Genomic DNA, 23459 nt, shown 5'->3' with positions numbered 1-23459 from the left:
GAGCGCACACACAAATGAGAAACTTTTGTCCTCTATTTCTATAACGCGAAGAAAAGCGTGACTCCAGTGAGCTTCACTGCATGAGGCATGAGCTTTTTTTTTTAAAAAAAAACTCTCTGTAAAAATTAGTTTTCCCTCCAAATTTAAACTTACCGAAATATAGTATATCTCTTGCAATCCGGGAGCGTCTCCGGCGAAGAAAGAGAGAATCCGTCCATTCTCAGGAGCATGGAGAAAGGGTGTCGGATTCAGCTTTCCAAACGAGAGGTAGATTTCTGACATCTCTCACAGGTAAGAATATGTGAAAAATATTATTTTCATTTCTTTCTTCAAGGGTGTACAGTGTGCTTACATCATTATCGCTCGCTTTGTTTGGGTTCGCTTTAAATGGGAGTTACGCATGGGATAGGAGAAGTGGTGAGTTCTGGCTTCTCTTAAGAAGTATTCGAAGACGAAAGAGAAAGGTGAATCTGGATGAGAATTCATGGTGTTGATGGTTGCAGAGGAAAAGAGCGTGGTGAAACAGCTGAAAGTCTTGAAACCATCCATTACGATTGAGTGGGTAAATTGCGCCGTCGCCTCTTTACACTTAATTTTAATTTATTAAAATAATTTTTTTTATTTTTAATTTTTAAGTTTATTTTTTTGTTTAATTAATAATTAATTAAAATAAATTTATAAATTATTATTTATTTTTTATTTTTATATAAAAACTAAAATATTGACAAATTATCATATGTTGATAAAATATTATTATAATTTTATTAATAATAATTATTAATTAATTTAATTATAAAGATAATAAAGAGAAAAGAAAAATAAATAAAAGAATAATTTTATTCTTTTTAATATGAAAATCTATTATTATTATTATAGGTCAAGGAAATTTTTTTTGAAATAAAATTAAATTTAAAAAATTTTATTTTAATAAATTAAAATTAGTGATTAAAATAAAATAATCATATAAATTGAGAGATAATTAATATAATTTATTCCAATACGTGCATTAGATTCTTAAGTCTTGAATTAAATGATATATGAAATAGAGTTTTAAAAAATTAAGAAGATTAAATGTGTCATATTCTTTCTTTTTGTAAAACCCAAATTTTCCACAATGGCTTACAATAGATTATAATATGTTCTTTAAGAACAAACAAAATAACATTTGTCTTACCACTGCATCTAACATTGTTAATATTATTTTTTATTATTTACAATTAAAATTATTTTTAAATTAATTTTTATAAATATGATTAAAATTTTTTTTAGGAGATCTTAAAGAGGCTTTCTTTCATATCAATTCAATGCATTTAACATAAATAATTTTGAAATACTCCCATAAAATGGCACATATGGATTAATAAAAAAAATGAACTCACTTTACTAATTAAATTAATTCTAACAGTCGGATATCTATTTTAAATATTATTTTAATTCTAACCATAAATTGTAAAAATTGATTACATGTTATGGTTATAGCCAACAAAACGCCTAAACTAATTTTCTCTTCTCTAGCGCTGATTCATTCCTTGGCGGTGCCTGAAATCTGAAACGGTGGGCGTGCAGTCGGTGACCAAACATGCTGCTGACTAGTGTAACTCACGGAGGCATCGACTGTAAAAGCCTTCGAGAGAGCACCACCACAGCCATTTCAACGTAGACCATTACCATTTTCTTTTCCTGTCTAGACCGAGACCCATCAGCAAAAGTGGGCCTCCTTTCCTTCTTCCCTACTAGAAACCCACTTAGCTAAACCTTATTTCTTACATGACAGTACAGTAAAAGCCATTTCCGGTCAAAACAGACCATTTGTATCAAGACTCATGAGATTCCCAAAGAAAAAAAATGCAAGTGATATGAACTCAGGAGCATACCTACTCGTTAACCGAGTTAACCCTTAAGAACGTAAATCTAGCAGATTGATAACCTGTTATAGCAGGTAAATTATCCTATTGTATCGGTCCAATCGATTTGTAGCATAAATTTTCTATGTAACAGACGCAACTATTATAATAAACCAAGAAGTTAATTCATTTTTGCATTAATGAAACAAGTTTCAGGATGCATCTCTGCCGCAAAATTTGGCAGAGTGAAAAGAGTTCTCTCATAAGAGGCGAAGATGCTGTAATTTTCTAGATCTTGAGAACCCCTAGTTTCTCCAGTGATTGCTTTATGTCATTAACGTTGCATCCCTCGCTTTGGACAACATTGGCACTATCGAATGGTGTAACATCTTCCAAAGGATAGCTTCTGTCAGCATGAAGCTTACGAGCAGTGCTGCCAACTCCCTTCAATATAACTGACTTGTGAAGTCCACCAAGTAGGCCTTCGTAATCTGATTCACCACATTCCCCCACAAAAACCACAAAATTTGACAAGTCTGCACCCCATCGAACGTATAGATATCTGAAGAAGTTACCAGTCAGTATAATGCTGAAACAATTTCTTAACTGACATAATAATACATGAAACAAAAACTATGATGATAAACAAATAGCTATTGATTACAAAGATTTTTAGCATCAACCTTGAAAATTCGATAGAAGCCTAAACTATAGCATGTTAGATCAGAGAGCATTTGGACTCCTAATATGGAGTCATTAACGGCTTGTATAACATTTATTGTGTAAAACGAAATATCTAGCTATGTTAGAAGTCCTAAATGTCTAGGAATGAAAAAGAAAATATGAATAACCTAGACATGTATACCTGAGGGCTTGGGATCGAGAAGCCAACACAGGGATCACATTTATCTTGGCACCATTCTGACAATAAATAACATGGCAGCGGAGGCCCTGAATTCTCATCAATTTCCGAAGTTCTCTAAATGGAGGGATCTATAAAGACAAATAATGAAACATATAAGAATAAAGAAAATTAAAAGCAGATGTTTTAAAAGCACAGTCAATGATGGTTCAGAAGGGGGCAGGAGAAACTTTACCAACGATGGTTCTTTCACTTTAAATGCAAAGCAATGTGCTGTTGATCCTGATTCATCTTCTACAACAATTTGTTCCTGTCCCTTCTTATCATTTATAGAAGCAGCCCAACGGACCAGAGTCCTCCTCAAACCTTCTCCACCCCAACGGTATTCAATGTGTGAATGATAATCCAAGTCTAATACAAAAGGAAGCCCAGCAACATCCCCAGTGCTTGAAGATGGATAATAGACTTCACTACCACTGTTACATATAAATGCATCAAAATCCAATGGGCTCAAGCCTCCTGAGGCCAGAAGTGAGTGTATCTCATATATGGTCATGGATGTCGATAAAATGAACCCTATTGAGTTTTCCTTCATTGATACCTCAACAACAATCTTAACAGTTTCAAGAAAATCTGACGTTGTATCACCATCTACTGCAATAACAAAAATGTGTTTCCTCTTCCTCAGCGATGAAAATTTGCTACTGCTAACATTTTTGTCCACTTTCTCTGTTGATTCATTCTGTGCACCTCTTATAGCACCTTTTGACAATGTCAAAACATTTCTGCCTAACATGTCCTTCCCATCTGCAGCATTTTCCTCAATATCTGGAGAATTATCAAGAGTTCCACTTTCATTTTTGTCTCCATCCAATGAAAGCTTCAAAGATAAATCTTGAATGTCTCTTAAAGAATCACCAGGTGAATCAGACTCTTCACTTCTCAACCCATCTTCACTTCTCTTCCACTGAGGCTGCCTAGGCCTGCAACTGGTTATTCGAGCTAAGTATGTCTTACAATGTTCTGGCCATGAGAAAAGGTGAATATTTTTCAGTCCATTCTGCCTACATCTAACCCAAAGTTGTTTATCTGAAACAAGCTTCAGAAGAGCATCAGCAATAGACTGCTGGTCGTGGGGATCAATTAGTAGTCCATTGTCAAGTACCTGCAATCAGTCAACCATCAGTATAGATTAAATAGCATAAAACCACAACTAGTAGCAGCTAGTGAGAACAGACAAGAAAATCATTATAAGTAATAAGAAGGCTCCAACGCTTGACACACCCGATGAATGTCAACAGGACCCCCATTTTTTGTAGCAACAATAGGTAAACCATGAGCTGCAGCCTGTTCAGCAATAAGATTATATTAGAATTCTGAGAAAATAAAATCTGAATCAGTGAAGTGCTGCAGACAATAGAAGAGAGGACAAGCACCTCAATCAATGTAAGACCAAAGGGCTCAATGAAAGCAGGATTGATGAAAACACCCTGAAAAAGAAGAAGATGAAGAAGAGAAAATTAATTTATTAAAATAAGAAATCCAACATCATTTCTGTTTATAAAAATGCAGTATCAAATAATTGTACCTTTGTTTTTGCTGCAAGACGATAAATGTCAGGAACATCAGACTGCTTGTGGTGTTTAGGATATGCTACTTGGCCATACAGATCATATTTATCAATGAGCTTAATGATGGAAAGAAGATAACTTGCATTTGTGCTTGACATTTCATCAATATCATCACGGTTTCCCATTATTAATGTCTGCAAGAATAGTAAAACATCTAAATTGGACACATAATGGATTCCAATATGTCAGTAAGAGAGGATGTGGAGCCATTTATTCATGGAAATATATGCACTGGGCAGGTGAAGTTCCAAGACAACTTACGAGGTTAGCAAGCTCCCTTAGCGGGCGGCATTCTCCAAATGCTTTAACTAAAGTGGTTATATTCTTTTTGGGGTCAGGCCTGGCAAGGGCAAGTATCATGGGTTTCCGTGGATTTGAAAAGAAACGCATTATCTACCCAAATCAGAAAGCTAGAGTCAATATCATGATTGCAATGTCTATTAAAATTGATAACAGAAAAATCCAATTGCTAAACATATCATTTGAAGTTCATCTCCCAAAATAAAGTCATTTGCAGTAGGCAAATATATATATAGCTGTTGCAAAGCAAGTCATGGAGAAGAAAGACTAACAACACCTCTGACCAAATTGGAGGATCAGGAGCAGCAGGATTGTCTTCACCTTTTTCATCTTCTTCCCCATCCATATCCCCATCATTCGGAATGATATGATGAAATTCCATTCCAGGAGGAATCACCTAGATGTGATTGTCATAAGTTAGGATTCAGATAAAATAGGGTGGTGAAATACCATCCAAGTAAGACATAGAAATAACCAACTAAATTCAGATGATGATGGAAGCTTGAGCAAGAACAACATCCTAATACTTACAATCATGCGTGGCATAAACCTGCCATGACAGCTTACTCCCCTCTTGATCCTTGCTCTGAGTTTGCGCTCTAGTACAGGATCAAAACCATCATACAGGCGCCATTGTTCTTCTATCTCCTGTCTAGTGCTAGTTATAATAATCTCAGAAGCATCAAGAGTTAACTCTTCTGCCTCTATTCTTCGCATTATTTTATAAGTTGTGTTTATATCTTCTCTTGACTGCCTTCCTTGTTTCAAAAGTTGTTCAAGCTTATCCCGCCCAAGTGAATGTCCAGTAAAAACCATAGGAACATTTAGAGCTCCAGAGAGAAGAGCAGCAGAGTCCCCTGCATCAGCATAATGCCCATGAATTGCAACAGGCCAGACTGGATTTCCACTGCCAATTTGCTCCCCTAAAACTCTAGACATCTGGATAATATGGCTAAGTGCACCATCTACGAATTCTGGAATGTAAGGCCAAAGGAGTTCTTTTTGTATATACTTATGCTTTGGGCCAAATGGTATACGAATTATATAGGCACCACTGCTTTCCCCAAGCTCCTGCATAAAATTCTCTGAATTTCTTGGATTCAACATCTCTGTAGGTTCAGCATAACTCCAATCCACATCTGGAGCTGCGACTTGTCTTGTCAGCAAATCAACCCGATAAACCCCTGGCATTGTGCCTAAGGCCCTTGCAAGTTCTACTACATACTTAACCTGTTTAAAACAAAACATTCAATACTTCCCCACAGAAAACAGGGTGATTCAAGACTGCTGGGAGGATGTAAAAAAAAATAAAAATAAAAATAAAAATAAAAAAAATAATAATAATAATAATTGCCACATCATAATGAAAATTTCAAAGAACAAAAGACTGAATAAAGAGGCCACTTGTTACCTGGCCACCTGTATCAGAATCACGTCCAAGCTCCATGTTTTCACCACGTATCAAGCCATGAAGGCTGCACAAAACTGCTTGTTAGAGAAGAAAGAAAAAACTAAGAATGATCATGAATTTCTGTGAAGTTTCAAAAGTTTTATATTCAACCACTGGAATTAACTCCTTGGTTAAATGTATAAATGATGTCCATTTTTAAAATAAGCATTTGAATAACCTCATTATAATGTCAGATCTTAATAAATTGAAGTTCATGCCTTATCAGCACAATATATAGTTTCTTCTCCTTGTGTTGTTTAGCCCAGTTCTCCATGACGTCAACAGAAGTTATTCTAGGCATTCTTCCTCTAACACCATCACCATGAGACAAAATTTCACCGTGCGCCTCTCCTTTCTCTCCTTCTGATAAGTCTTCAGACATATCAGCAGTTGCCTCTTTGCGACCTCTTTCACGTTCAATGTGACGTTTAGCTTTACGCTGAACTTCCTCTCCCTCAAGCTGATTGAGAAACCAAATCCACATGAGACAAGAAATGGTGTCTCTCTTGTTTTAAAACAAATGGCTCTACATAATATTACTATAAATTCAAACTCAAGCCACTATCATGGTTATGTTCTTTTTCCACTCGAGTATTACTTTATATATATATATATATATATATATATATATATATATTCTTTTTTTTAAAAAAAACCTGCAAATATTTAGAACAACAAAGAACCAACACAGGATTCTTACCATTAAAACAGAAAATCACAGTTTGTAAGCAATGAATTCTATCCACAAACAGATACGTAATCTATACAAGGAGGCATTACCCAAATGGGAAAATGACAACACAAATGAAAATGCATTCTACATTATAATTGAAGGCATTACAATCATCAAGAAAATAAGAAAGGCAAAGAAGCTATCGAAAACTATTATCTATATTGCTTTCTAACAAATTTCGCCATCTCTTTGTTCTGTCTCTCCAGTTTTATAAATTAAACTGTCCCCTGATAGGGAACAAAACATGATCTCCAAAATCAAAATTGACGAAACAGGGCCATCAATTGATTACCGCTTAAATATTATGACTAAGAAGTAATAACCAAGTAAAAGTCTGCCATGTTCATACACTATTCATATATATTAATAACAGGAAAAGAAAACTTAACAAGATAACTAATGGGGGAAGAGAATAGAAAGAGCAACCCGTTTCTTCTTGCGAGCCAAATTCCAAATCCTCCAGCACATGTTTTCCAATCTAGTATTCCTCTCCTGCGTACTCCTCATGGCTGCAGCCTACATTAAAATTGTCAAAATACAGCCATTCAACTCCTTTTCAAAATCCAAAAATCGATTAAAACACAAAATTGAATTAATGAAATGTGGGAACAAAAGAGCAGGCTAGGTTGATGTCATACTCGAATCCAAGAACGGTAGAGATCAGTCTCATCGAAGCCGGTGATGACCTCCTCGACGAAGTAACGAGTGGGACTGAAGCGGCCTCTCTCCCTTAGCAATAGCGACGATTTTTTATCGTCTAGCCCTGGATCAACGTCGAGAATCGCTTCAAGGTAACTGTTTATCCAGTCGTTTCCCGCCATTTTGTAATAAATCTACAAGCAACGTCGAGCAGGACTAGCGACGGGATTGAGTAGAACAAGGGAGAGAGAGGCTTGCATATATAAAGAGAGAGAGAAGCAGAGAGAGAGACTGAAAGAGAGAGAGAGGTGGCATTACGTTTGGAAACAAGGTGGCATCACAGTTTCCAACGGTGCGATTTCTCTGGAAAAGGTCTCCTCCATGTGGCACTTCTAGATTTCATAGCTCTTTGGAACTGGTTCCATGCCAGCCAACCAATGCATTACACGTTGAAATCATTAAATGGCTTTGTCACGCACCGGTTATACTGAACTCAAAGTAATTCTCGTCCAGACCCGTATACTTAGCCAATTATTAATTATTATCTATTTATAATTTATAACATATAATTTATTTATATTTATATAATATATAAAAATGTAAAGAGATAATCTTAAATTTATTTAAATTGTTATTTATTATTTATAATATTTATAATTATATTTTTAATTATTTAATTTTAAAATTTATATATATCTAAAATTTTTAATTCCATTTATATTTATTATATATTGCTTATTTAATAAAAGTCACCATGAATCTCATATAATTGATTGGGTGTTTGTATAATTTATTTATTTTTATTTATTTTATAATAAAAAAATAATTATTTTTATTTAATAAAAACAATAACCAGTGAATTATATTACAAGAGGTAACCCTTTTATTTTCTTATTATAAAAGTAAATAATATCAAAAAAATTAGATAAAAATATTTAAGTTCAAATTTTTTTTACAAAGAGAAAAATCAATAAAATTATTCACATCTCTCATAATTAAAAAATAAATATTATAAAATATATTTAAAAAATTATTCTACTTTTAAAATATTAATATATGTTATTTATTTACATATTTTATGATAATATAACTAATTTTATATGATTATAAATAAATATTTTTAAATAATTATTCAATTATAATTATGAAATAATATAACAAAATTTTTAAAAGTTATTATATTTTATATAAAAAATAATTGAAGGAAGTAATTTGTATTATAGAGGAAAACATATTTTATTGAACATTTGGGATACTATATTTTTTTTTTCAAAAATTGATACGTAATAAGGCTAAATTTTAATTTAAAAAAAAATAAAATTGGGAAAAAAACCACAATTTCATATAAGTGAATAAAAAATTAAAAGTATAATAATATTGAAGAGTATAAATGTATTTTTAATTTATTTAATTATTTTAAAAATTTTACAATTAAAATATATTAAAATTAATTTTTAATAAACTAATATATTTTGTAATAATAAAATCAAATAAAGCCTTCATTAATATTTACTGTTATCATAGATTCAATAACAAAAACAATGAGAACTTTATTATGAGCAAATTTAATTATTTTAATAATGATTAAATTTAATTTTTGTTAAAATTCAGTTAATTTTAATTTAATAACTAAATTAATTGAATTAATTAAATTTTTATTAATTAATATATTAATTATTGTTTTCTTAATAATATATTATTTGTAATTATTATTTTTATATTTAACTTTATAATTTTTTTATTAATAATAAATTCAATTAAGCGATGGTCACCCTAGTTCTATTAACCTCCAATCTATGACGAGGTCTAGAAGGCGTAAGAAAATGCTAAGGCGGCAATATATTGACGAGAAAGCCACCTCCCACACCACACACAGTCCAGTTGTCATAAAGGCGTGCGTGCCAGAAAAATTATTAATATTATTAAATATATTATTAATATTATTAAATATATTAAATTGTCCAAAGCTAATTATTAAAAAAAATATCTTAATTTTAAAAATTTAATTTTAAATAAAAAATATTATTTTTATGTCTATTTAAAATATTTTATAATCTTCCACTTCATAATAATTTGGTTTTATCAATTAATTGTTTATAAATCTATGCAAAATTTTCAAATATAACTAATTTCAGTTTAATTTTAATTTTAAATTAAAGCAATACGGTGCCGTATAATTGACTGGCTGACAGGTATTACAGTTGGCTCAAAAAGATTGATTACAACTAGCAGCCAAGAATCAGATCCAACCTGACTTTGATTCTTCCATCGGTGCTTCCAGAGCTTTTGGTTCTCACATTGTTGCGCTTATTTTTTTTTTGAAAATCTTAATTCATTACACACATTTGTAGTTTCTTTTCATCTATATCCCTTTAATTCTCTTCAAAGCGAGACAACTGATTCAACAGAAGGAGCCATGATAAGTGCAAATGCAAAAGTAGGGGGCAATTTTGCAAAAATCAAAAGAGCGAAAGATAAAGAAGGGGAGACAAATGACTTTTCTTCTTTATCTTTTTCAGATGTTTAATTAAGACCCGCAAACCTCCAAATTCCTTCATATACTCACACATACGTAGTTTTCCTTCTAAACTAGCTTCTTCATTCAATCCCCCTCTCTCTCTCTCTTAACACATTCAAACATTGTTAGCTATCTTCTCATGGAACCTTGAAATTTCCTGTTCTTGCTACAAAGAGGAAAGGAAACTAAAAGAAGAGGGAGACGCACAAGATTTTTGTATTCTTTATAGTATTAGAATATGTCTTTCTTTACTGGTTTGATCATCGGAATGTCCATCGGGATTGGGTTGATGGTAGCATATGCTCGTTACCAGAATATCCGATCTTTACGTCGCTCTCAATTGGTAATTCTATCCATTTTTGTTGGGATTTGTTCAGATGCTCTGTTTCGGTATTGGGTTTGTTCATTTTCAAGATTCATCTTCTTATTTTGAGATTTTGGATTTTATTAGGCCAAGACAGTGGCTGCATTCGCGAGGATGACAGTGCAAGATTCACGAAAACTTCTGCCAGACGAGTTCTATCCACCTTGGGTTGTCTTTTCACGGAGGCAAAAGTTGAGTTAAAAGCGCAGGACACAAGAGCAATGCTTCTCTCTTTCTCAAAGATCCAGTCCAGGATCTAACATTTGCTTCGTTTGTGAAATATTGCAGTTAACTTGGCTGAATCTCCAGCTTGACAAGATTTGGCCTTACGTTGACGAGGTATAATTTAATTTTAATTCTTTCTTTCCTCTGTTCTATATGTTGACTGATCATGATAAGCATTAATTTTTTGAGTTTCATGAAATGGCCCAGGCGGCATCAGAGTTGATAAAAAGTAATGTGGAGCCAATTCTTGAACAATATAGACCGGTTATACTATCATCTCTCAAGTTTTCCAAATTAACCCTTGGCACTGTGGCTCCACAGTTTACAGGTTAGTCTTATTGATGATCCACAAAGGCATGGAAATTGCAGATAATATGATGACAGAAGCAAGTGTTGATGTTCTCCAGGAATTTCCATTCTCGAGCAAGGTGGAGACCCTGGGAGTGTCACCATGGAGTTGGAGATGCAGTGGGATGGCAATCCAAACATTGTACTTGATATCAACACCAGAGTTGGTTTAGCACTTCCCATACAGGTAAATATCATCTTTAACATTATGTTCTTTCTTAACTGGCTCTGCTTCAGAGATGCTTATTCAATACGCGGCATTGATTGCTTCTATCTCAAGATAGAATAATATCCAAATCACACCTTTAAGTGGGTGCATTGGTTGAATCTTTATGTTGCTTTTTTTTTTAATTTAATTTCCTTTTTTTTTTGGAGAAATAAAATTGTCACAGTTTGATTACCTTTATGTGCGGATTTTCTTGTTCAAAGACATTGCTAGCATGAAGAATTTATGTGCATTTTAAACTTATGTACGCCCATGGCAATGACAAGAGCTTTCAAAGTTATTGCGTATGTATAAGATCTTACTTATCATTTTCTCCTCTTGTTTCAACTTCATCTAGGTAAAAAATATTGGATTCACAGGGCTTTTCAGGTTAATCTTCAAACCACTGGTTGACGAGTTTCCTGGTTTTGGAGCTGTTTCTTATTCCTTGAGAGAAAAGGTGAGTTGCTATCTTGTTGCTTTTATCTTCTTAAAGCTTGTGTTCTGGGTGAAAAAGAAAATATCTTGAAGGTAATACCAGTTACATACTTGGGCTTTCTTTTCATTTGCATACTTGTTATGAATTTTCTTATGCTTCTTTCTGCAGAAAAAGCTGGATTTTACACTTAAAGTTATTGGTGGTGAGATATCAGCAATCCCTGGGATATCTGATGCTATTGAGGTGTGAGCACAAATCCTTATTTCCTGGTGTGCATCTTTTATGAAGATTCATTTTTCTTCTATTTCAGATTCTTGAATTTCTACAAGAGTTATTGTCAGAAAACTTCTACAAACATCTTGTCTTCTTTCTCTAGTTAGGTGCTAAATGTCATTTGAAAGTAATTATTTCCTTGTTTAGATAATTTGACATTATTTGAGAGAGAGATATCATGAAGCTTAAGTAATCCTCCACACTAATCTCCAGTTGATGTATCTTAGTTAGAGTTACCTAGAATCATGAACAAGAGTTTCTTGTCATATAAACAACACATTATCCTAAATCAGAAATAACTCTTAAGCTAATGTTACTCTCTTGTTATTTTGTTCAGGAAACAATAAGGGATGCCGTTGAAGATTCTATAACATGGCCAGTTAGGAAAATTGTATCGATATTACCTGGCGATTATAGGTATGCTAATTTTACCAGGATCTCATTTCAAACTTAGTAAAGACTAAAGATCAAAATTTTTTTCTTCCGTCTTTCAATATATCAAAATATGCAGTAATATCTGCCAAATGCTTAGTTGTGATCAAGGTGCAATATAGCAAACTCCTAAAGCACAAGACCGCAAATTGGGATATTTTGCCTGAACTTTGAAAACATGATAGACCAATTCATTTTCTTTAAAGTCCTTGGTGATTTGTACTGAAAAGCAAAAGTTTTTGTTTTCTGATGTAATCTGAGATCATCAATCATTATATTCGTTTTATTAGTGACCTGGAGGTGAAGCCTGTTGGTATATTAGAGGTGAAGCTAGTGCAGGGCAAGGAGTTGACCAATAAAGATATTATTGGGAAATCTGATCCTTTTGCAGTCTTGTTTGTACGTCCACTGCGTGACAGAACAAAAACCAGCAAAACAATTGTAAGAAAACTTTCCCTTGTTCTCTGCAAGGTTTTTACTTTCCTATTGGATAAGTAATAACTAATAACTCGTTACGATATCTTCAGAATAACCAGTTGAATCCTATCTGGAATGAACACTTTGAGTTCATAGTTGAAGATCCCTTAACTCAACACTTGACAGTAAGAGTTTTTGATGATGAAGGAGTTCAGGCCTCTGAACTCATTGGTTGTGCTCAAGTGGCACTAAGGGACCTTGAACCTGGAAAAGTGAAGGATGTATGGTTGAAACTAGTCAAGGATTTGGAGGTCCAGAGAGATACTAAATATAGGGGTCAGGTGAGACTCTTATATCCCCATAAAAATTTGATCTTCTTCAGTGCTTTTTAGCATTTATCAAGTGCAAATGAGTAAAATATACTTCTTCTTGGCTTTAGGTTCACTTGGAGCTCTTGTACTGTCCATACGGCACAGAAAGCAGCCTTAAAAATCCTTTTAATCCTGATTTCCAGCTAACCACCTTAGAGAAGGCTATTAAGGCTGGAACTCGCGAAACAGATGATGCTGCTCTTAAAATATCAACATCTCAGAAGAAAAATGTCATCGTGCGAGGAGTACTATCGGTTAATGTGGTAGCTGCAGAAAACTTGCCAGCGGTAGACTTGTTGGGAAAGGCTGATCCTTATGTTGTCCTTCAGATGAAAAAATCTGATACAAAAGTGAAGACTAGGGTAAGATTTAAAATTTTCCATTTAATATAACCCTTTTCCCTCATCCTTTTCTTCTTCTTCTTCATTGATGCATTCTCCTTTATCAGGTTGTAAATGAGAGCCTGAATCCTGTTTGGAATCAAACATTTGACTTTGTTGTAGAGGATGCATTACATGATATGCTAATTTTGGAGGTTTGGGACCATGACACTTTTGGAAAAGTAATGTTTTCATACTATTGTTGCCTTTATAATTTCAAATTGCTGTTGTAAACTTCAATTGAACTGATATCAATGCACTTTGTTAATGTATGTTTCAGGATAAAATTGGAAGATGCATCATGACACTCACCAGGGTTCTTTTAGAAGGGGAAATTCAGGACAGTTTTCCACTAGATGGTGCTAAATCAGGGAAGCTTTTTTTGCATCTCAAGTGGACGCCACAGCTAAAATTCAGGGATCCTTGATAAATCAGACTAGATAAACGACACTTTCATTTTTTTTGAAATACAAGATCCCTGCTTGTTCTTCTCTCTGCATACAAGAAGGCCAAACAATAAGATCTCAACATATGTGATTGTGAAGCTGTTAAAAAAATTTATAAAGAAGAAGAAGAAGAAGATACAAATTATCCTTGCCTCCTGTATAAAGCATAGTTTGACTTTATTTCATGCTACTTAGAGTTTCTGCCATTAAAGCTAAATGAAAATTTCAAATTCTTTATTGTGATACAATATATGAACATTCTACTGTAGTAGATTGAATGGAAAGTATTGATGAAGAGAGTAGCAAAAAGTGGAAGTTCCTGCAATGTATACCAAACTTGAATGCCATCTTGACAAAACAATGGTCGCTTGAGGGTCCTTCATAGCTATATGTTTTCCTTTTTTATATATATATTATTTTCCAGTAAAATTCATTGGATTTTTTTGAGCCCCTTGTTTTTTTTTTCTTTATTTTCTTTTTGACTGGCAAGTTGGAGATATTCCTTGGGGAATTTCTCTGATATTTCAGTTGGTACTAATGTGGGCATAGAATAAGGTGAACTTAGAATACGACAGGAACAGAGTATCTTATTCTCAGCCACCATGAAAGCCTTAGAAAGTATAAAGAACCAAGCTTGAAGAAAACTAAAGGTGCCAACTACCATGTCTGACATTTGCTCTATCTCATGATTCCCAGCAGACCAATCCATGGTTGATACTTGATAACAATGTAATTCTCTGTTTCACATTGTATATATATATATATATATTAAATTGGAGTAAATATGCTTAGAAAAGGATTTAAAATATTAAAAGTTGATATTTTGAAATGATTAGAGAAAAATTTCCGATTAGATAAATGACATTGTCTTGCAATTATCACTTCAGCTAGTCTCACATATAATAAAAACTTTAAATAATTTTACCTTAAAAAATTAAAAGTTTAATATAATACATCAAAAATAAATTATGATACCACTTAATCAAGAAATCAAATTTGAAAAAAAAATTACTTAAAGAAATTGATGTTATTATTACAGGGTATATAGAAGTTTAATGTAAAAAGGATAACATAATAAAAATTGGAAAATTAAAATTTATTATAAAAAATTACTTATAAGTAAATAATAAATTTTAATTCAATAATATTATAATTAATTTTCAGAATAAAAAAATTGAAACTAAATCTGTATTAAAAAAAAAAGAAGTTATTGAATTTCTGTTGGGTCTGGGCGTGGGCCGTTGGTAGTTATATGACCGGTAGGTCTGTTTCTTTGTTGAGTTTGCTCTCTAGCCTGTACCTCCAACGCTCTTCTTTCATATAAAGCCCAATCTACTAAGCTTCGAATCTCAGCTGCCATGGAACAAGCAGAAGTTAAAAACGAGCAATCTCTATTAGCACTGTTAGAAGCTCTGAGAAATGCTTCTAAAGATCTTCAAACCAACTCCATCTTTATCACCCACAGTCCCCAACCTGCCATGGAAGCTCTCTTGGACCTTCATGGTGAAGCAGGCACCGTATTCTCTACTTTCCCAGATCTTTCCAAACTTTCTCAATTGTTATGCAGCCTCAAAACCCTACTCCAAAAGCATAAAACGTACCAAGATAATAGCCTTAAATCTCTCCTTCGCCGCCAAATCACTAACTACAGAATCTACCAAGTGGCAATCGCAATCGAGGCTGAAGTTCAGGCTTGTATTGATCGAGATTGTGTTCAAAATCTTGTCAGGATAAGTCGAGAAATAAGTTCTGAAGAAGAGAAATTGAGGGTTTTAAAGGAGTTTGAGAAGCGTTTATCGCAGGGTTTTGATAGTGATTTTCAAGAATTGATTCTGAAAGCCAAAGGATTCTCAATTCTCGAATCATTACTCTGCGACTCAACTTGCTCGAAGCGACTTCGAGAACAAGCAGGTCTTTGTATAGTTGCTTTAGTTAGATTCAACAGGAATGTATTTGTGGGGTTGGTTCTAATGGGTCCAATAGTTCAATCCTTAATATCAATGGCTTCCGCTTGTTCAATACAAGTCTTCTGTTCACTTATCAGACTGATCAAGACTCCACTAGTTGATGAAATCGAAACGGACGGAGAAATCCCAAGAATTTTAAACCTACTTAGCTTCGAAGATTTGTCAATTCAAGCTGCAGCTCTGGATTGCATTTGCGAAATCGCTTTCTCTGGGAGGAAAGAAGTGATCGAAGCTATGATAGAACATAGGCTGATTGAGAAGTTAGTGGAATTGCAGAGATCCATACATGGCGACAACTTGATCAATGCAGATAAAGAAAATGGAAATGGAAATGGAATAATTTGCGAAGAAGGTGTTGAATTGGGTGCGAAAATGGGATGTGAAGAGGGGAAAATTTCACAGAATCGGCCATTTGCAAGTTGTGTAGTGAGGTTTGCAGTGCAAATTGAAGTGGGAGAAGGGTTGAGTCATAAAGAAAGACAAGAGTTTAAAAGGGAAATATTGAGAAGGGTCAGAGAGGCCTCTGTTTCTGAAGCAGAGGCTGTCTCCATTGTTGCAGAGGTACTATGGGGATCTTCTCCTTGAAAATTATATTTACCTAACTATAGTTTTTTTGACCCTTTATTTTAGAGAACAAAAAGAGTTTGGTGTAATTGTATTTGTATGAATACTTGACCAGAAACATTTATTGGGATCTTGATTTTCAGTTCTGAATTTTTTTTTTTCATTTTTTTTTATTTATTTAAATTTGAGATTTTTACACTTTTAAAAATATTTTAATTATTATTAACTTAGAACTTATTAACAATATTTTTTTAGGATAAAGTTAGCATATTAGGATGATTATTAATTGTTTAATTGAAGGAATTATGTTGTTAGTATCAATCAATTCTTCTATAAAGGCTGTTTCAGTTCTTCTATTAGAAGCCATAATATAAACTATACACAGCTTTATGCCATTGGGCATTCACATTGAAACAAAATACTGAAATGATTTCAGAGTTTAAATTTGTGGAATTCTAGAGAAAAAGTCGATTGAAGCTCATAGCAATACATTTGCTACTATACTTTTTTGTCCCAATCACAAGTTTCCTTGTAGAATTAAGGCTTGCTTATTATCTTAGTAAGCCCCGTGGTTACTTTTCTCTGGTTTTTCAGGTTTTCTCCCTGGAGGCAGTGTCCTCTTTTCTTCGTCGCTCAGCCTTCCCCTCTTATTAGATGTGGGTTTTCCTCTCCCACCTCTAGGTGAGCGGTATATAGTTGTGTTTTGGGCTGTTTTGTAAGCTAGAGCTTTATCGTGAAGGTGTCATTCGAATCTACTACGTGTATTTTGGTGGATGCTTTCGAACCTCTATGAAAGAGGGGTGTCTCGGGCACATTCACGATGGTACTCTTTTGGCTCTCGGTCTCTTAAAGCCTACAAGAGAGTGAGATGGCTAGGGCTCTACTCTCCTGCTTTATTTGATTTTGTCCATATTTTTAGTTTTGCTTGGGATGTTGCCTCCTGGGTCCCTTGTAGCAGTCCTCTCTTTTCCTTAGTGAAGGATCTGCTCTTCCCCCTTTACCTTTCGGTGCTTTGTTTTGACCTCCACAACCCGATGTGTCAAGGTTGCTGTGATCCTCTACTCCAATACTGTTCCTTTGGATGTTGTTGTTGGTGTGTGGTTTATCAAGCGTGGGGCCGAATTTGATCCCATCAAAATCTCAGTACGATTGGCTTTCCTTGTGATTATGATTGTTTGCTGCATTTTCTCATGAGATCGACCAAATGGCTTTGCTTATCCTGCATTTGGTTCGGATTTGACTTAGTTAAGGTCTGCATTAATAGACTGAGCCTCTTTAATTTGGGGTTGAATTAGCTTATTAGCTTATATTTTAGCCATGAGCCTTTGATGTATTGGGCTTATCAACCCCTTTTTTATTAATCAAAATCCTAATTTTGCGTCAAAAAAGAAATTGAGTTAAGTTTGTATGTTAAGCCCATATATTAGAAATCAAAGCAGAAAGGAAAAAAAAAAATTTGAAGCTCAAAATAAGTTTTCTGGATATGTCAAATGAGCCTCCCTGCCTTGACCAGGTAGAGCATCTTCAAACAGCATAGAAAATCTTCTCCAATTTAATTTAATCCAATTTAGTTCTAAATTAAAAACAAAATTTTCATTAAAAAAAGTTTCAACATATCAACCAATTGGATTTGATCAAAATTATATTAAATTAAAATTAGAATTAAAATCGAGATTGAAGTGAACACTTCAATCTAGTTTCATTTAGTCCAAACTTTTACATCAGAATTAATAATTTCAATTTGAACCACTTGTTATATATATTTAAAAATCATAATTTTTTTATTAATTATATAAAAAAAATTAAATTAAGAATTTTCTCTCATAAAGTAGGAGATTACCTATAAAAACTCTTTGCTCAATGAGTGGACTTGCACTTGCTGGCCTTGGGAATATTCTGCTTTTTGTTGTGGATGGTATGATTTTGAGATTGGATTAAACAATCGTTTGAAAAATAACAAAAAGATATTGTTTGAGTGGCATTTTAAATCAATTCAACCACCTAATTGGACGTTATACATCAACTGCCATTATCAAATATTTTTATGAACATATTCCTCACTTCATCAATTTGAGCTCTCTTCATATAATTTTTTTTTTATTAATTATTTATACGGGATGTTTGACTATTGGGCGAAATGTTGGAGACACTGGGGGAGAGAGGGAGTGTGTGATTAAATCTTCGAATTAACAAGAAACGCCCTTCCACCTTCCCTGCCATTAATGCTCATCCTCTGCCATTTTTCTTTTGGCTTTTCTCTTTCGCAAGAATTCCTCTCTTTTTAATTCTCGCTACTCACACCATTTGTGCTTCTATTTATTTCCTATTTTTTGTTTGCGCATTGAAGCGTACGTCACCTGTTTCCGTGAGATCTTAAAATAGCTTCCTGCTCGCCGGTGCGCCCCTAACAAATCAAAACCTGGGCTCAAAGATCTGAGAAAATTTCGTAGATCTCTTCAATTTCAGCCCATTTCTTTACTTGTGTGTTTTTTTATTTGATATGAGCTGGAGATATAAGGCTGGTTTGTTCTTGATAGCTGCTGTTGTTATTATATGGGTCACCTCTGCGGAAGTCACCCAGGTAGGTTTCAAACTTGTTCTTTGTGCTTTGTCAATTTGAATTGTATATCTGTTTATGTTTGCAGTGGATTGGATTTTTATATGTGCATATGTGTTCATGTTATAATTGGATAGACCATGGATTATTGATTTTAGTTATTGCCTATTTGCTGCAATTGGTATGTTGATATAAGCAGTTTATGATGTTGCCTTGTAGTTGATATCCTCTGTTGCTTCGTGTTTTTTTTTTTTTTTGAGGAAATAAATGGTGTTTTTTCTTTAACTATGCAATTGTCATTTTGGCTTGTTGAGTTACGTAATGAGGTATTTTTACATCTTTACAGTCTGACTCATCTATCTAAATTTTTTACAGGGTATCTTTACAGATTACAAGCAGCCATTTGCAGTGACATATCTTGGAGCTTCCTTGATGGTAGTTTACCTTCCGGTAGCATTTCTTAAAGACTGGATATGTAAGATACTAAAGCATCGCTCTTCTAAAAGTGGTAAAGATGCAGGAAGCATAAATGAGTCTTCTGATGGATTTAACTCTCCTCTAAGCGAGAAAATTTTTGAAATTGAACTTCAGGGAACTTTAACTAGAAAATACAGCGAAGCAGACCTTTCACCACATGCAGAGGGTAGGCCTATGATTCTTAGGCGCAAAGATGATTTTAATGTGTTGAAACATGACAAAGAGCTTACAAGTAGAGAAATTGCCACCTATGGTTTTTATATTGCCCCAATCTGGTTTGTAACAGAGGTATCTTTATTCAGGACTACTTTTCCCATTTTCATTTCTGTTACATGTAAAGATCTATTTTGTGCATCAATCCATTCATTAGTTTAGGAAATTCTCCTTTATAGAGATGTATGTAAAAGGTGAATAATTTCCCCTCCACATTCTGCATACATATTGTAGTGTTGCTTTTAGAAATATTGATTTCCTTCAAACAGTCAGCCTTTCGAACATATTAGTTATTTACACATTGCAAGTACTCTGGTGAGATAGCCTGGCACAATGTCATAGATCCATGATACAATTGATGTTTGTGGTGTCTCTGTGCATAAATTGGCATGCTTTAGCATCACATAGGTTTCTGGGTTAACTAGACCTAGGATTTTGAAAGTTGTTCATCACCTAAGGCTGTCTCATGAGATTCCCTGGTGACTCTTTTGGGGTTTAGTTAGTGCATTGTTGGCTGACTCACTGGATACCTTGGGTAATTACTAATGCCTACACTGTGCAGCCATCATTACTTCATTTGGTGTTCATAGAGACCAAATCGGCCCATTGTAGTATTAAATGAAAAAAAAAAAAATCATAAGAGTGTTTCCCTTGCTTGTGCACTTGTAATTTGTCCTCGACTTAATATAATTTTAAATGCTTACAATGGTTAAGGCATAACATTGTTGCATTGTTGCATGACTTTTCCGTTACTAAAAAATGGGGAATTGTTTCTAGACATCCGATATACTTGTTTTACAAGGATATTTTAAGTTAAATCAGAACTAAGAAACCGAAGATGGTTCTTGATAATGCTTTTCTATTGTGGGCAGTATTTATCAAATGCTGCACTTGCACGTACAAGTGTTGCAAGTACAACAGTTTTGTCATCAACATCAGGACTTTTTACTCTTTTCATTGGTGTATTTTTGGGCCAAGATACTTTAAATGCAGCAAAAGTAGTAGCTGTCCTTGTAAGCATGGCTGGTGTTGCCATGACTACTTTGGGAAAAACTTGGGCTACGGATGAGTCTCAACTAAGTGCTTCAATGTAAGTCTACTCATTTTTGTTGGTTACATCATATTAATGTTTGGCTTCTGACTTTATTGACTTAGTGTTTAATCTAAATAAATAACATTGTCTTTGCTGTATGATATGCCCTAACAAGGGACCTCTCACCTAATGCTCCATCTCCTGGGAAAGGGTTTTCATTTTGATAAAATATTTTATTAATATGTAATTTTGCGGAAGTGATAGTTAAGGTATGTCCTGTATTGTTGACCTTGTTTATGCTGAAAACTGTGTAGAGCATTATGGCTCTGCCGCTCTACCCTAACCCTTTGTTTGGATCCTTCACTTGCCAGGGGAAATGGAGAGAAATTAAAGAGGGAAAATGAAGAGAAAAGAAAAGAAAGGAAATTTAATTTACTCTATGTTGTTTGGATAGATTATCAGAATAGGAGAGAAATGTAATTTCTTTCTTAAAAGAATAGAGGGGAAATACCTATTCTACCCTCATTTTCTTTCTTATATTTATATTATAAAAGAATATTTAAGTATTTTAATAATCATTTCTCACCATTTCCCATCAATTTGGAGAGAAATATTTTGGTCTAAAATTTCTATTCCTTTCTCTTCAATTCTCTCTTCTATTTGATGTCCAAACAAGGAAATTTAAAGAAATCAAATTTCTTTTCGTTTCACTTCTCTCCATTTCCCTCAATCCAAGCAGAGGGTAAAGCTGTTAATATTCTATTTAATAAACTGAGATAGAAAACGCCCCTGACCACGTACATATATTGTTTGAGCTGCTATAATTTGGTCAGCTTGCTTTCTGTACTGCAGCATTGACAGTTGATACTTTGTGTTCAGCAATGGGAAGCGCTCTCTTGTTGGGGATCTTTTTGGCCTTCTTTCAGCTGTGTCATATGGGCTATTTACAGGTTGATCATAATGTCTCTTTTTAAGTTCTTTTTATCTATTGGTTATTACTTGCTTTTTATAGGTAGTCGTTGTCATAATATTATTCTTGGAGAGTGTTGTGTTTCATTTTACAATTATTGCTGCAGTGCTCCTTAAAAAGTTTGCTGGTGAAGAAGGAGAAAGGTTAGATGTGCAGAAGTTGTTTGGATACATAGGACTGTTCACACTTGTAGCTCTATGGTGGCTTGGTAAGAGAGATTATTTGTTCAATGTTCTGTTGATTGGGTAACGTCTCAATGGATGGAATCATGGTCATTAGCTATAGAGCATGAAGTTAAATATTTTTGGAACTTTGATACTCTTTTCTGTTAGTTATTGATTTGGGTCACTCTGATTTGGCAAAATATACGGTATTTAAATTAATTTGGCATTATAATTAACCATATTTTTTTTCCCTTCCCATTCAATTTTCTCTACCTGGCCATATTGTTGGCTGGGAACAATTTGTCAAGGAAGTTCTGAGAAGTTTTAAAAGTGAAAATTTACGTATGAGGCTGCCTTGGCTGAGAACTGTATCATCATTTTCTGATTCTCTCTCAGTTTGGCCATTGAGTGCCTTGGGAATAGAACCCAAGTTTACAATTCCTCACTCTGCTAAAATGGATGAAGTTGTTCTCGCAAATGGCTTTATTGGAAGTGTCCTCTCAGACTACTTTTGGTATGTTAAGGCATTCCCTTCTGTTATTATTGCTTCATTTCCTTGCATTATCTTGTTCAGCTAATTTATAATTTCTCTGTTCTCCTTAGGGCACTATGCGTTGTATGGACAACTCCATTGGTGGCCACCTTGGGTATGTCACTCACAATCCCTCTTGCGATGGTGGCTGATATGGTGATTCATGGTCGTCATTATTCAGCAATTTACATTCTTGGCTCTACTCAGGTGATGTATTATTTTAAACGAGCATCTGATTTAGTACTTATCTGTCATGAAAAGGCATTAGTATCCTTTTCTTCCTCCAAGATCTTATATGATGAGAACAATGAGAAGTGCTAATGGTTCAGTAGCAATTCTCTAATTGCTATTCCCATGAACATATAAAAATCATGTTTCTTAGAGTCACGAAGTAATATCCAATGGAATGGACTGAATGCAATGCATTGTATATTACCAAGAACTAAAGCTTGTCAGTGTTGTCTTGAGCTCAATCCATCCTACCAATCTGATGGCTTTTGGTGGTGTGCTGCAGGTGTTTGCAGGATTTGTAATAGCTAATCTTTCAGATTGTTTCTCAAGAAAATTGGGATTATAGCATTTAGTGAAATTCCTGGGCTTAAATTCAATTCTTTATGGGGGCCTTTTTCATGATCTTGATTTGATGTTACTTCATCAAAATGGGTTGTTGTCTCCGGGAGAAATGATGATGAACTGTAATTGAATGTGTAATTCTGGTATGATTAGGTCAGTTTGTGTGTGTGGATCCATAATTGTAATAAATAGTTTTGGTTAAAGGAAAAAAATATATTCTCTATTTTTGGACATTGTAAATATATTTTGAATTTGATGATTTAATGTGGATGTCAGATTTGTGACCCATAGACCTAGCCTGACGCACTTTTCTACATTGGGGTAGTGTATCTATCATAAATAATTTTAGAGACTTTATTTAGTTGTTTTAATTAATATTAAAACTGCAAAATTTATTTGTTAAATGAAATTTAGGGTAAAAAATAATGTAATCTTAGGTTTAATTAAATTTACAATTTAGTCTTAATAATCTTAAAATCAAGTAATTTAGTTATTGATATTTTAATAATTTTATAAGTTAATTTTTATCAAT

The 23459-nt window shown here is 33.8% G+C and overlaps 3 protein-coding genes across 6 annotated transcripts; 2 read left to right on the top strand and 1 right to left on the bottom strand.

Annotated features, from left to right (window-relative positions):
• Nucleotides 1-1952: 1952 nt before the first annotated feature.
• LOC110672696 (probable sucrose-phosphate synthase 1) lies at nt 1953-7828 on the bottom strand. The gene is made up of 13 exons (XM_058129613.1): nt 7459-7828; nt 7247-7336; nt 6306-6547; nt 6049-6112; nt 5169-5867; nt 4915-5034; nt 4599-4730; nt 4295-4471; nt 4143-4196; nt 3991-4053; nt 2942-3871; nt 2710-2837; nt 1953-2406 (listed from the first exon to the last, which is right to left on the bottom strand). The coding sequence occupies exons 1-13, from the start codon at nt 7639-7641 to the stop codon at nt 2133-2135; spliced, it is 3156 nt and encodes a 1051-aa protein (XP_057985596.1). The 5' UTR covers nt 7642-7828; the 3' UTR covers nt 1953-2132.
• Nucleotides 7829-10036: 2208 nt separating this feature from the next.
• On the top strand, nt 10037-14172 carry LOC110672681 (synaptotagmin-4). 3 transcript variants are annotated; one of them, XM_058129610.1, is made up of 13 exons: nt 10039-10320; nt 10429-10535; nt 10632-10680; nt 10774-10894; nt 10974-11101; nt 11478-11579; nt 11727-11801; nt 12169-12248; nt 12554-12704; nt 12791-13021; nt 13120-13413; nt 13500-13613; nt 13712-14172. In XM_058129610.1, exons 1-13 carry the CDS (start codon nt 10216-10218, stop codon nt 13856-13858), a joined length of 1704 nt encoding a protein of 567 aa, XP_057985593.1. In that variant the 5' UTR covers nt 10039-10215; the 3' UTR covers nt 13859-14172. The 3 variants fall into 3 exon arrangements, with proteins under 3 accessions (XP_057985594.1, XP_057985593.1, XP_057985595.1); XM_058129611.1 differs by lacking the exon at nt 13712-14172 and having other exon boundaries at nt 10037-10320; nt 13555-13587; XM_058129612.1 differs by having other exon boundaries at nt 10279-10320; nt 10429-10680; nt 10888-11101.
• A 4209-nt stretch (nt 14173-18381) lies between these two features.
• Nucleotides 18382-23150, top strand: LOC110672728 (uncharacterized vacuolar membrane protein YML018C). 2 transcript variants are annotated; one of them, XM_058129608.1, is made up of 8 exons: nt 18382-18989; nt 19341-19730; nt 20528-20745; nt 21568-21638; nt 21765-21866; nt 22135-22336; nt 22426-22561; nt 22869-23150. In XM_058129608.1, exons 1-8 carry the CDS (start codon nt 18909-18911, stop codon nt 22929-22931), a joined length of 1263 nt encoding a protein of 420 aa, XP_057985591.1. In that variant the 5' UTR covers nt 18382-18908; the 3' UTR covers nt 22932-23150. The 2 variants fall into 2 exon arrangements, with proteins under 2 accessions (XP_057985591.1, XP_057985592.1); XM_058129609.1 differs by having other exon boundaries at nt 18392-18989; nt 22219-22336.
• The last annotated feature ends 309 nt before the right edge of the window (nt 23151-23459 follow it).

The sequence above is a fragment of the Hevea brasiliensis genome, chromosome 11, assembly GCF_030052815.1.
Source record: "Hevea brasiliensis isolate MT/VB/25A 57/8 chromosome 11, ASM3005281v1, whole genome shotgun sequence".
NCBI lineage: Eukaryota > Viridiplantae > Streptophyta > Magnoliopsida > Malpighiales > Euphorbiaceae > Hevea > Hevea brasiliensis.
This window is presented reverse-complemented; position numbering and strand designations above follow the sequence as displayed.